The sequence below is a fragment of the Otolemur garnettii genome, unplaced genomic scaffold (assembly GCF_000181295.1).
Source record: "Otolemur garnettii isolate 467f Iridium unplaced genomic scaffold, OtoGar3 scaffold00008, whole genome shotgun sequence".
Taxonomy (NCBI): domain Eukaryota; kingdom Metazoa; phylum Chordata; class Mammalia; order Primates; family Galagidae; genus Otolemur; species Otolemur garnettii.
Window position 1 is genome coordinate 8719707 of NW_003852403.1, and position 12922 is coordinate 8732628.

The following is a 12922-nucleotide window of genomic DNA, read 5'->3' on the forward strand; positions in this document are numbered from 1 at the left end:
TTTTTTTTTTTCATAATGCCTGATGGAAGAAATTTTGTTTGATAGTCTGCAGCCCACTTGTCTGGGAGTAAGAGATTTGGCTCAAGTCCACCTCGACATTCATCTTTGCAGTTGTTTATTTATTTGTTCCATGCTGAAGCGACCAGTTATCTGGCATGCCATCAAATCCCAACTACTTTGTTTTAATTGACAATGTCCGAAAGCCTTTGGAAAACTCTGAGATCTTTTTGTCCTGTTCACACATTCTGGAAAATGTGAACTGAAATAAGCCGTAATTGTGGAATGCCAAATTGTTATGGAGTTCCTGGAATCCAACACTTCTCAGAAAGGCAGCCGACCTGAGACCACATCCAAAAAGTATGGCGTGGGGCTGTGATTTGGCACGGAGAAGAAATACATTCTGAAAAGGTGCAAATCACCACTCCCCTCCTCTCCCTTCCTTTGCTTTCAACTTTATCACCAGTTTGCTCCACCCTAGAAAGCTGTGCGGTGAGGCGGTCTCTGTGCTGGCACCACTCCCACCTCAGCTAGCAAGATGCAGACGTCTCATTTTTTAGTTCTGTGAGTTGCTTGTAGGATTTTTAATTATACTGAAGAATGCTGGGGCTAAGAAAGGGTGGAGAAGGAGGACATGCCCTTTGATCATATTTAATAACAGGGGCCAGTTTGGTGACACTGGAACGTAGAGGGAAGTCGAGGAGGAGGGAATCTGAGAAGTCTAATGACAAAGTCTTCTCAATACTTGGCCTTAACATTGTTCTTTCCACCAAGAATTAAGAAGAGGCAACGTTCAGTGAGACTTTTCCCAGTGACAGAGTGTGCTGTTGAAGAATGGGTACGCGTGACTCCCCAAACACACACACACACACATTCATTTCAGTAAGCAACGCACACTCATAAGCTTCGCCTCATAAATTCTGTTTTCATGCATTTTTTGTATTGTAGTCCAGGGATACATTCTGTGGGTGCTGTCTCTTTTTGTCAAAAGAAATGTTTTTATGGGATCTAAGATATGTTGGCCAGTACATGTCACTGCGTTCTGTTTTAGACTGTCACGTTATAAAGGACGGTGACAACGGATTGCGTCATTTTTTACATGTCAACATTCAGATATGGCAAGTTATTTCTTATTAAGCACTTCTGTGGTTTAAAACTCTGTATCCTTTAGAGTAAGACTATTCACTGAGAATTCAGAGTTTTAAAAATAGTAAAATAGTTAAGGTTAACACACAGTTGCAAATACAAGGTCCTACCTATTTGGGGCAGTGGAAGTGTGTATACGTTACGACTCATCTCTTCTTATTGCAGCTATTAACATAATGGTCATTGGTTTTTATAACTTCCTTTTAGGGTTTTTTTTTTTTGATGGGCATAATATAACATATTTGGATTAAAGCCGTGTGCTTGTATTCAATTAAATAAGGATTGATATATGATAATCTTAGAAAGTATTTCCATGAATTCAGAAATAGGGATGGACTACTGCAAATCTATTTGGCTGTAATCGACACAGTTATTCTGAGTCTTTACTGGGAACAGAAATCACCGGGGCTGTTAACATACCCTAGCCAGGAGAGTTGAATTTTTCACATTCATAGGGGCTGTTAGCATTAGAGAAACACAGTTTCACTCTAATCAGAGGAAGCATAAAAAATAAAGGGCATCATTACCAACCCACCATTAGTAACACATGCACAACCTGGGATCAGGGAGGTGTGACTCCCGTCTAGCCAAGGCTGACGTTTCCAGTTGGCAGGAACATTTGATGGCGGAGCTGTCTGCCCATGGACTGGTGTAAGACCATTTGCTTGGGAGGTTAAACTTGACTGGTTAAAAAATTAGGTAATGAAGAGTAGATAAATAAGACCATGATAGACAAGCTAGTCCAATGGCTCCATTCCCTCTTCTCACTGACGATTCTGTTTGCATTTGGTGAGTAAGGACCCACCGCACCTGTCCTGCTCATCTTCGCTGGGTGCTCTTCTGAAACAGCTGGGCTTGGACGTGACAGCCAAGAATAAACGATGGCCTCAGGAAATGTTTTGCCTTTGAATGATTGCTGAGTAGCTAGCAGATTAATTTTGGCACCTTTCCCTAAGTCATTTTGGTCCCATTCCTTCATTTTTCTGCTGGGAAGTGTGTCTTCACGGTAGAATTAAAAATACATCTACAACACAAATGTGGGGAACGGCGTGTATTATTTGGGGAAAGAAGTTGTAGGCAGGATTTATATTTATATTTTATCATGTGTAGAATAGAAATGATGCTTTTATGATCTGAGAGGAGGCCTGGACTACCCTTTCAGCTGGACTCCAAATCAATATCACTCCTCACCAACCGCTCACAAAGTCCTGGGCTTTTGAATTCTTAATGAGATTCTTTTGTGGTACTTTCCTCTTAAGTACTTTTTATAGGAAATCCTACTTGTCCCATCGTCCTCCCCCCAGAATTCTAGCACTGCAACTTCACTGGATCTATGCTATTATCTCTAGCACGAAGCACTGTAGGATGGTTCAGAGTGTGAACTCTGAATCTCCTACCACTCTTGGCTTTGTGACCTTCCATAGGTTACTTAACCTCTCTGTGCCTCAGTCTTATCATTCATAAAAAGAGAATCATAATGACAATAATTCCCTTTAACTCTTTATCCTGTTCGGATTTTTTTGTTCACTATCATTTTCTTGGCGTTAAACTTGAAGCTTTTAAATTCAAAGTATTTTATATGATTCTTTGCTATTCTAAGAATGCATATAAAAGGAATGTGCATTCTTAGCTTTTTTTTGTTGAGATAGAGTCTTACTCTGTTGCCCAGACTAGAGTGCTGTGGGATTATAGCTCCCAGCAACCTCAAGCTCTTGGGCAAGAGGGATCCTGTTGTGTCAGCCTCCCGTGTAGCTGGGACTACAGGTGTGCACCACTACACTCAGATAATTTTTCTGTTTTTTTTAGTGGAAATGGGAGTCTCACTTTGCTCCGGCTGAGCTCAAACTGCTGAGCTCAGGCAATTTACTGACCTCAGCTTCCCAGAGATCTAGGATTATATTTGTGAGCCACCACAGCTGGCCTTATTTTGCTTTTTCAAAGGAAGTCAGAGAGATCATGCTGGAGACCTAGAAGGTCCTTGACAGAAGGTGACAATTTAAACCCTCACATAGCTGTGAAGATTGCAGTTCTGCTGCCTGAGTTTGTGGTGCCCCGCAGTGTCCTGATGCTGGGGTCTCACTCCTCACTCATCTGATGGAAGTAGCCTGTTCCTGTCCTGGTTCTGGCATGACTTGTCATTTTTGCTCTTAAGAATTAAATGGTTTCTGTATTGACTGGAATGACTGATTCTTCTGCTCTCATGCAAATGGATTGTTTCAATTTTTAATTGTGTAAATGCACATAACATAAAATTTACCTCCGTAACCATTTTTATGAGTATACTTCAGTGGTATTAAGTACATTCATGTGAGTGTGCAACCATCACCACCATGTCCAGAAGGCTTCATATCTTGTAAAACTGACACACTGTACCAGTTAAACAATGACTCCTTGTTCTGTCTCCCCCGAGTCCCTGGCAATCACCATTCCACTTTTGTTTGCATCTTTGACCATGCTAGGTACCTTATGCAAACAGAATCGTAAAATATTTGGTGTTTTGTGATTGGGTTATTCCACTTAGTATAATGCCTTTGAGATTCTTCCAAGTTGCAGCATCTGTCAGAATTTCTTTCTTTTCTAAAATTTAATAATGTTCTGTTGTATGCATGTGACACATTGTGTCTATTTTCTCATCTAAATATTCAGGGACACTTGGGGCGTTTTGACCTCTTATGGATGATCAGGTACTATGGATGTGCAAGTACCTCTTTGAGACCCTGCTTCCAGTTCTTTTGGTGATATGTCCAGGAGCGGAATTGCTCATACCACGGCAGTTCGAGGTTTTTTGTTTGTTTGTTTGTTTTTTGCAGTTTTTGCCCAGGGCCAGGTTTGAACCTGCCACCTCTGGTATACGGGGCCGGTGCCCTACTCCTTTGAGCCACAGGTACAGCTAGCAGTTCAAGTTCTATTTTTTAAAGAACCACCATGCTATTTTCCACAGTGCCTGCACCGTTTACATTCCCACAAACAGCCTGTATGTTTTGAAAAGATGATAATTTAATTCACTTACCAATTTTAAGCTCTTTGTTTTGCGGAATGTCTTTATCAAAAACCTCAAAAACATGTGGACTGTCCATGGGGAAATGGTCTTAAAGATGTGGAAATCTCAGAGCAGCAAGATAACTGGATTTGTTGATTCCAGTTGACCCAGCACTACCATGTGTAGATACTACCCAAGAGTCGGCGTGTGGACATGGAAGGGGCATTTCGCTTTTCAGAGTGTTTGGTACATTTTCCCCAATTATCCTCAAGCATTTCAGATAAGCCACAAAGACAAATTTGCAGGGAAAGAGAGGTGGAAAAATCAATAACAGTCAGATATATCTGGTCATCTCTATCATAGCCAGATATATCTTGTGCTTTTCCTGGCAAGGAGAAAAATATGGGAAAGTAAATAGTAGTTTTAAATAAGATTTAATCAGTAACAAGAACAGGTTCTAAGATAAAAAGTATACTCTGTAAATATTTGCTGAATGAATTTATCAATGAAACCATTTTTGCTTTATAGGATAATGTTGTTATCCTATGCACAAGCCTCCGTTCCCACTTATTTAAAATATTCCCTGACTCAACTACAATAAAATCTGGTCTAAAACAGAACTCCATTGGGACCTAGAGGCGTGAAAATAGGGGTAATATCTTTAAAAAAATTAAAATCATATTAATGAAAAATACCAGCAACAATTCATAATAATTAAGATAAAGGTTTGTGTTTTCATTATTTATGAAATCAGTTGTAATCCTTCAATTAGAACATCAACAACACATCCTAAAAGACACATTTCTGCTAAAGGAATAGGTTGAATTCTTATACTCCAGGAACTCAATTTTCCCATAAAACTTTGCTATGTGGATTTATAATTTACAATACCTCATATAGTATCCTAGTCATCAGTGCAAAAAACTTAACTGGCATTTTCCCTAAAAAATTATGAATAATTTTAAAATTTTTACTAATGCAGATGAGGCTTCCTTCCAATTAGAATGAGTGACCTTTGCTTGTAAGTCAAACATATTTAGTTTGAAAAACATTCTTGAGATCTCATGATTTGGAGAAATTAAAAAGTTCTTGCTTAGCTAAACACATGGCACTTAATTTAAAAAATCATACCGTTTAGCAATAGAAATGGTTGAGTGACTTTTTTTTTTTTTAAAGACTTCACTCTAGGGAAGACCAATTTGTAGCAAACAGCTCATACCCAGCAGCACTGCATGGCTAATGCCTAACCTGTGGGAGCTGCCTGGAAGCAGCCCAAACTAATGAGGTTAACCTATGTAATCTAATCACCCAGGCCGCGCACGGAGCAGACAAATAGCATAGAGGCAGGGAACATGCCATTTATTTGAGGTTTTTTCCTGGCTTTTGTATGTCAGAGTGTTATAGGGAGTGTAGGTGTGCCTTTTCCCACCGTTTCCATGACACCTTAGAATCCAAGGGTTGCATTTCTCCCAGTTAACTGATCAGCCACAGGCAAGATGCCTTTTTTTTTTTTTTTTTTTTTTTTTGCAGTTTTTGGCCAGGGCCAGGTTTGAACCAGACACCTCTGGTATATAGGGCTGGCGCCCTACTCCTTGAGCCACAGGCGCCCCCCTGCAAGATCCCTTTTAATACAAGATCAGCAGCACAAGAAATTGTAAACAGCCACTTCCTGTTGGCTGGGTGGTTTCTTCTCATCTTCCTTTTCACTGGAAGTGAAGTCCGGGGGGCTGAGGCCTGGGGACATCCAAGGACACCCAGGTTTGCCCTCCTTCCCTCACAGAGGCCAACGAGATCCCTAACCCCCAGAGGGGCTCAGCATCCTTCCTGTAACTCACTCATTTCCGAACATTGATGCCAATGTGAAATTCTCCTTGAAATTCCTGGCAGGAAGAGAGTTGTCGGGAAAACCAGCTGAAGTTGACTGATTAGAAAGTATACATATCTTAATAAAATTTGGGAAAAGACGTCTCTGAAAGTACATTTTACTTTTTGCAATATTCCCAGTGGGCTCAGAAAAAAAAAATCTGTGTTTTTTTTTCCAAAGTAGAAATATATTGTTTCATTATAATACGCACATGTCCATTGTAAAAGCCTTAGACCTTACAGAAATCTATGGAGAAGAAGTATCATTTTACCACTTGGAGATAACAACTGTTAGTGTTTTGGTATACAGCTTTCTAGATTTTTTTTGTGGCCTTACAAACATACAGATAACTATAGGGTTTGTTTGTTTTTTAAATAGGATCAGACAGTACACACTATTTTGTAATGTGCCTTTTTACGTAATTTCTTTATGAACAGATACACCTTTTCATCACGATTTTCAGTTGCTTCTCAATATTCCATTGTATAAGTGCACCATTTATGGTTATTTCCAATTTTTCTTGAGTGGAAAGAGTGTTCTTATACAAATCTTTGTCCATTTGTCCACCTGCTTCTTTGCGGTGAATACTTACCATGGAATTGCTTTGTGAAAGAGCATATACGTTTACAAAGTTTGATTATCAGTTGCAAAATTGCTCTCCAAAAGGGTGCATCAATTTACTTGCCCACCAGTGCAGTGCGTAAGCACTCGTGTCTCCATAATCTTAGAAATCACACAGATTAAAAAAGAAGTGGTGCTTCAGAGGGTGCATACTTCAAGCCCATGCATTCAGGGTCATTGAAAGCTTCAGGCAGGAGTCATGGTTGTGCTCCTGGTTATGCTCCTGGTTGCTGGAGAATGTTGTCATTGTCTAATGAGAGCCCTGGATTGTTGGCCCGAGGATGGAACTCCAGTTTCCCTTTTACAGCCTGTGGCCACCTATTAAAGTCTCCTCATGTGTTCTTTCCCCTCAGATTGAGGAAGACACCTGGCAGAAATACTACTTGGAAGGCGTCTCAAATGAAATGTACACAGAATATCTCTCCAGTGCCTTCGTGGGTCTGTCCTTCCCTACTGTTTGTGAGTAAGTAACCATTCCTTAGATGCTTTTTGGCTCTCTGGGGTATTTAATGTGCCTCTTGCGAGAAAGTCACCCGCCTCTGCTCAGCCCAGTTGGGGGCACTTGGCAATTGCCAAGGTGTCCTGTGAGCTCAGCCCTGTGTGATGGTCCCTGCCCTCGCCAATTCCACTGGCCCCACTTTTCCTCCAGGCCTGAGAATCTTGGGCGTGGATCCAGTATTTGTACTAAGTTAGGAACAGCGATCCCGCACGCCTCCTGTGATGTAGACACGTTTATGAAGAGTGGCATGCACCCTGGGCTCTCTGATTTTAATAGGGCAGAAATAAATCTTGCCAGCCCCTTGATGAAAGGAATTTTAATTTGTCTTCCAATCACAGAGACATCAGAGAAGATCCTGAAATAAAGGCATTCAAAGTGCTTTCACGATTTGCTAAGAAAACGTGGAACCAAATGTACGGAAAGAGGCCTTGAGAACGTCTTAGCCATGTAGCCCTCACGTTGTAACAACTGCCATGTTATAGTGACAAGTCTTAGCTTCTCTTTCTACTGGCTCAGCAGGGCGTATCAAAGTGAGGGACCGCCCTAGCCCACCATGGCCTCTCTGGATAGAACAGGTGTCACCGATGGGGGATGACTTCTGATGATGCCTCAGATCCTCCCCACTTAGAATCTCAGAGATTAAGTTTAAGTCATACAGGGGCTTTGTCCTCTATGAAAACACAAACTGCGTGAACGCAGTGAAACAGTTAAGCCTGCTCTACTGACACTGTCCACTGCCTCGCTGATAAACCTGGGGAGAAACAGGGACATGTGGGAACTCACCGGGCTGAGAAAGGACAGCCATTTGCTTCTGCTCTCTGCCTACTTATAAAGCAAACCCACCTTCCCAAGGGGATGCCGACACAAAACGGAGCACCTTTACAATGAAGGAGGGCACCGTCCCGGCTGCTCCTGGGCTCCTCTGGACCACAGTTTTCTTTCATACAGCAGGGAGGGGGACAGAGCCCTTGGTACCTGGGGACTCCTGTCAGTGAACACAGCAGGTGCACTGTCAGTCCCGGGGCCCAGACCCTGAACACTCCAAAATGGTTTGTCTGTTTGCTGAAATTTCTCACCCTGTCTCTAAGCGAAAGTTTAAATGCTAAATGGACTGGAAAAATGAATAGGTAATTGGTTCGGAAGGAGTTATTTTCTGAAAATGGATGCCCTGTTGTAACTCCCATGTGCTCCTTTCTTTAAGAGCTATTTCTCTTCCTGCCACGGAAAGAAGTTAACCATTCAGAGACACTGGGTCCTGGGACGCTGAGACTGTCCCAGGGGATTCGCTCCACTTTGGAGCTTGGCCTGCCTGGGATAGAAAGCCCCAAGGAAGGCAGGACTTATTACTGAGGGTAGTTCTATAAAAAGGCAATTGAAGGTGCAGCTGTTTAAAACAGTGGTGCTCTGAGCACACAGCGAGCTGCCAGCCCCTGCGGGGAATCCTATGATGTTGGGGCATTAGCAGGGGAGTCGTGATGCCCCGTTCCTTGGCTTTTGAGCTTCTCTGGCTTGACTAGTGTTTATGCCTAACACTGTGCTCTCTGGTTCTTCCTGCTTCCCCTCTCTTATTCTCCTGGGATCTGAGTCAGTTCCTTCCAGAATGATAACCTGAAGGGTTAGGACTGTGCTCCCTAGAGGCTCTGGCGGGGATACCCAGAAGGTACCTTGGACTCACACGGTTGCCTTACCCAATGTTTAATTCCTTAAAACCTTGTTGCGGATATTTCAAAGTAGTGCTTTGTCACATACAAACTGGATTTCTTGCCTCTTTTCAAAAATCTGATGTGATGACATGGGACCTGCGTTTCTGCTAGGTCCATTGTGCTGTAGGGAAGGGGTTAATATAGTCCCTGCCCTCCTGATATCTGAGATCTGGCCAGATCTACACATAAATCCAGGCCCGGCCCTGTGGACAGGAGAGTTTTTCATCCCTGACTCACTGGGTGGTGTGGAACTTCACTGGCCTCAGAGCCAGCCCAAGAGCCGAGGGCTACTGGCTGCTGGGAATATTTCCCTTGATTGATCTTCTTATTTAGAACATGTCCCAAGAAGGAGAAAAAAAAAACCCCTCAGACCTACCTTGTTGAAAGAGAATTTAGGATTTGTTCGGTAAAGCTTCTGCAATAACGACAATAACCACCACCAACCCCCCCACGCTTCTGAAGTGAGTGAGAATGTGTTCAACTTAGCGCTATTATTCCTTTAATACAATGATACAGCAGAGGTAGAAATAATCAATAAAGAAAGGACATTTAATGAGATTTAGGAACATCCCAAAACATTGAAGCTCTCCTCAAGCATTTGATTATCTGGAGGCTTAATTATCTGTGTTTTCTACTTTAAATTAAAGAAAAGCCATAACTCAAAGTTACCAGCAGTTTAATGATAACACTCTTCAATTCAGGTTAATTAAAGCACAGCCGTAATTAGAGTGTCGTGTTGTATATCACCAGGCTGGTGCATAAGTATTTTCATTACAGTAAGAATTGGCTATTCAATTTCAAGATGACATAAAGGACGCCGAGATATATTTTAAGCTGGTTCATGGAGAAGAAAAAGAATTGGAGAATATTCTGAGTATAATAAAGCACGGATAAAATATCCAGATTTTCAGAGCAGTTTCTGTAATTATGCACTCCACTAAAACAATATGCAGCCAATAATGTCTTAAAACATGAAAAGAAATAAATTTGCTCTTCCCTTGCACTGGCAGAATGCCCCCATGGAGGGCGGATCACCAAGCTGGAGAGCTTGGGGTTTTCTCTAAAGTCGAGAGAGTCATTCAATTTGAAGATTTGGGAGCAGGATGTCGGGGTAAAATCTGAGGTCCTTCCCCATGAGAACAGGGAGGGAGTGGGAAGAGAGGTAGGAGGGACAGAAAGCTCCCCAAAGCTAGCTTTTTAAATTTGTATTTTATTTCATTTTGTTTATTTTGAGACCAAATCTCACTATGTTACCCTCAGTAGAGTGCTGTGGCATCACAGCTCACAGCAACCTCAAACTCTTGGGCTTATGAGATTCTCTTGCCTCAGCCTCCCAAGTAGCTGGGGCTACAGGCTCCTGCCACAAAGGCTGGCTTTTTTTTTTTTTTTGTAGTTGTCATTGTAGTTTGACTGACCCGGGCCAAATTCAAACCCTCCAGCCCCAATGTATGTGGCCAGCTCCCAGCAACCTCAGACTCTTGGGCTTAAACAATTTTTCACCTCAGCCTCCCAAGTAGCTGGGACTACAGGCACCCACCATAATGCTTGGCTATTTTTTGTTGTTGTTGTTGTTGTTATTGACGTTGCTGTTTGGTAGGCCCAGGCTGGGTTCGAACGCGTCAGCCCTGGTGTATATGGTTGGTGCTCTAACCACTGAGCTATGGGTGCCGAGCCCAAAGCTAGCATTCTAAAGCCAAGAGATTCTCTCCCTTGTCCAGGGTGAGACTCACACAGCTGTATGCTCTGACTTCTCTGCACCGTGCATGTGACTAGAAGGTGCCTCTTTGTTCCCAAACCAGAAACTAATGTGGGAGAGGTACAAAATCCCACCTAACCTTTCAGCTACATTTTCTCATTTTATCCACACAACAATCCTGTGATGATGGTTATGATAATTTCTTGATTCCTGTTTTACAAATGAGGACACTGAGACTCAGAGGAGGGAGGCACTCCTTCCAAAGCTACCTAGCAGACAAGTTACGGAATCAGGATTCCAATGCTGGGGTTTGGGAAGGGTTTGGAGTAGGTGCTAGTTGAAGGTCAGAAGTTTAGCTAGTTAAGAGTCTTCTGGGGAGTCTGTTAAATGGAGGGCTATCTAGGTCCTCACTAGATATTAACTGGGACAAGGCCTGAGAATCTACATTTTTTGTAAGCACCAGGTGATTCTGATTCAAAGCACAAGGACTAGGAACCCCTTCCTCACTCCAGCCCTTCGCCCCACACTCTGGTGAAATCTCTTCTTATGCCTCACTTTGAGCCCAGCCATTGCAATGTTTCTGATTGGTTTTAGCCAAATCACAGGACTGTAGGTTGGCAGCACCTTGTAAGCTGATGATGCTAAGATTGGAGCCATTGTGTGAGCCTCCTTCCCTCCTTCTCTTCTTCATGGGGGATATTCTGCGGATAGTCTCTAAGGACAGGGGAATCTGGCAACACTCTGCCGTGCTGGGCCGACCACCGACTGTTCTCCCCATGCCTGATCAGGAATATATGTAGGGGCATTGAGCCCTTTAATGCTCTCGGCTGGGTTTTCACTGGGGATTAGAAAAGTAGTTGTAGGTTGGTGAGAACAGATACATGCTAAATGCAGACAAATACTGAGGAAGTTTAGGATGCAGCCCTCAAAAACATCTCTTAGTCTTGTTAGAGATTCTGGTAGCTTGTCCTGTACATTCCTCAGGATGGTCCCTTTAAGGGCCAACATCTGAGCCTCTCCCCCTGGTTCTACCTAGCTGGCTTGCCTCTGGGTCTGTGCGGCAGTAACATCAAGGCACAGGAGCATTGGGATCTGAAGGAGAGTACCCCACCCATTGTCGTCTGAACACCATCCAACCGTCTACTCCCTTTCCCTCCCTCTTTCCACCTTCCCCTGCAGGCTGCCGTGGAAGGTGCAGATGGTGAGCCCCAGGCCTTTAGGGAGCAAAGGCAGGGCTGTCAGACTGTGTTTGCTCCTAAAGGGTCCTGTTTTTGAGTGATTCCTAACTAGGATGCTTCATGATGCTGTGGAGTATGAGCTGTGACATGCAAAGGCCTGAGATCAAACCCTCAGGCCACTTGCTGGATACGAGAGAGGACAAGATATCTGATCTCTGTATACCTTCTTTAGTTACCAGTGGCCCGGATTTGGTTCTCATCTCTGAAATAGGAATACTTGTCTTTCGGGATTGGTTAATGTCCTTCCATCACCCCTGCCTCTCCTTTTTCCTCTACCCCTCTTTCCTCCACATCAAATATAAGAAAAGCGCTCAGAAGGAAAGAAGCACATTGTTGTATTTCCAAGTAATATTTACTCTTACCCTTCAGGAAGTTCTCCTGTTAAGCGGTCACCAGGCAATTGACCAGATATTTAATGAACTTGGAATATTTGTGTCATTGTGCCAACACCGGTGCCACTTCTAGAGGAACCTACAATTAGATTTGATTAGATAAATATATAGGAAAAGATTAATAGCAATACTTATAAATGCCAAGTAAAGGACTCAGTTTCTCTTCAGAGTTCATAGTCTGGCTAAAGGAATTATTACCCAACCTCAGGGAGACATAAACGGGCTTGGTGGGTGCACATAGCTGGAGGGCAGCTGCTGAGAGTTACAGGGACACTTCCCTGTGGACTGGGGTGACTGGGAGGAGGCTTCAGGAAGAGATGACTTTTGAGCTGTGCCTTATAAGGAGGTTGGATTTAGAGAGGGGAGGAAGAGGGAAAGGGCTATTCTGAATGGAAGGGAATCAGGACGCTGGACCACACGTAGAAGTCGAACACACAAGTCTCTTTGAGATTTTCCAGTGGAGCAAATTGGTTTCCCTTTTAGATAGGAGAAAGAGACATGTCAGATTTATTTTGACATGTGATACTTTTGGAGGAGAAAAGTGATAGTGTTTCTATCATGAGAAGTGAGAACTAAGAAACAAGGATGTGGCTCTCTGCCCCCAGGTAGGAAAGGGGGGGGCAGGGGGATGGAAGGGGCTGACCAGGAGGCGCTGGAGGAAACCACAGCCTCAGCAGTTGGACGGCCGCAGGTTCCAGGTTCTGAATCTCACAGTGAGCCTATTTGTCAGTCATTCATCACTTGCAAAATATAAAAGCTTAATTGTATCAGGTTTTACAGCTCAGA

At 43.1% G+C, this 12922-nt stretch overlaps 1 protein-coding gene across 7 annotated transcripts in view; it reads left to right on the forward strand.

Annotated features, from left to right (window-relative positions):
• The window catches only part of KCNMA1 (potassium calcium-activated channel subfamily M alpha 1), a 762000-nt gene that overhangs the window by 592202 nt on the left and 156876 nt on the right, over positions 1-12922 (forward strand). For all 7 annotated transcript variants that reach the window (XM_023509577.1, XM_023509576.1, XM_012801412.2 and 4 more), the window contains exon 15: positions 6962-7071. In XM_023509577.1, coding sequence (XP_023365345.1) covers positions 6962-7071 — 110 coding nt within the window. The remainder of the gene's footprint in view (positions 1-6961; positions 7072-12922) is intronic.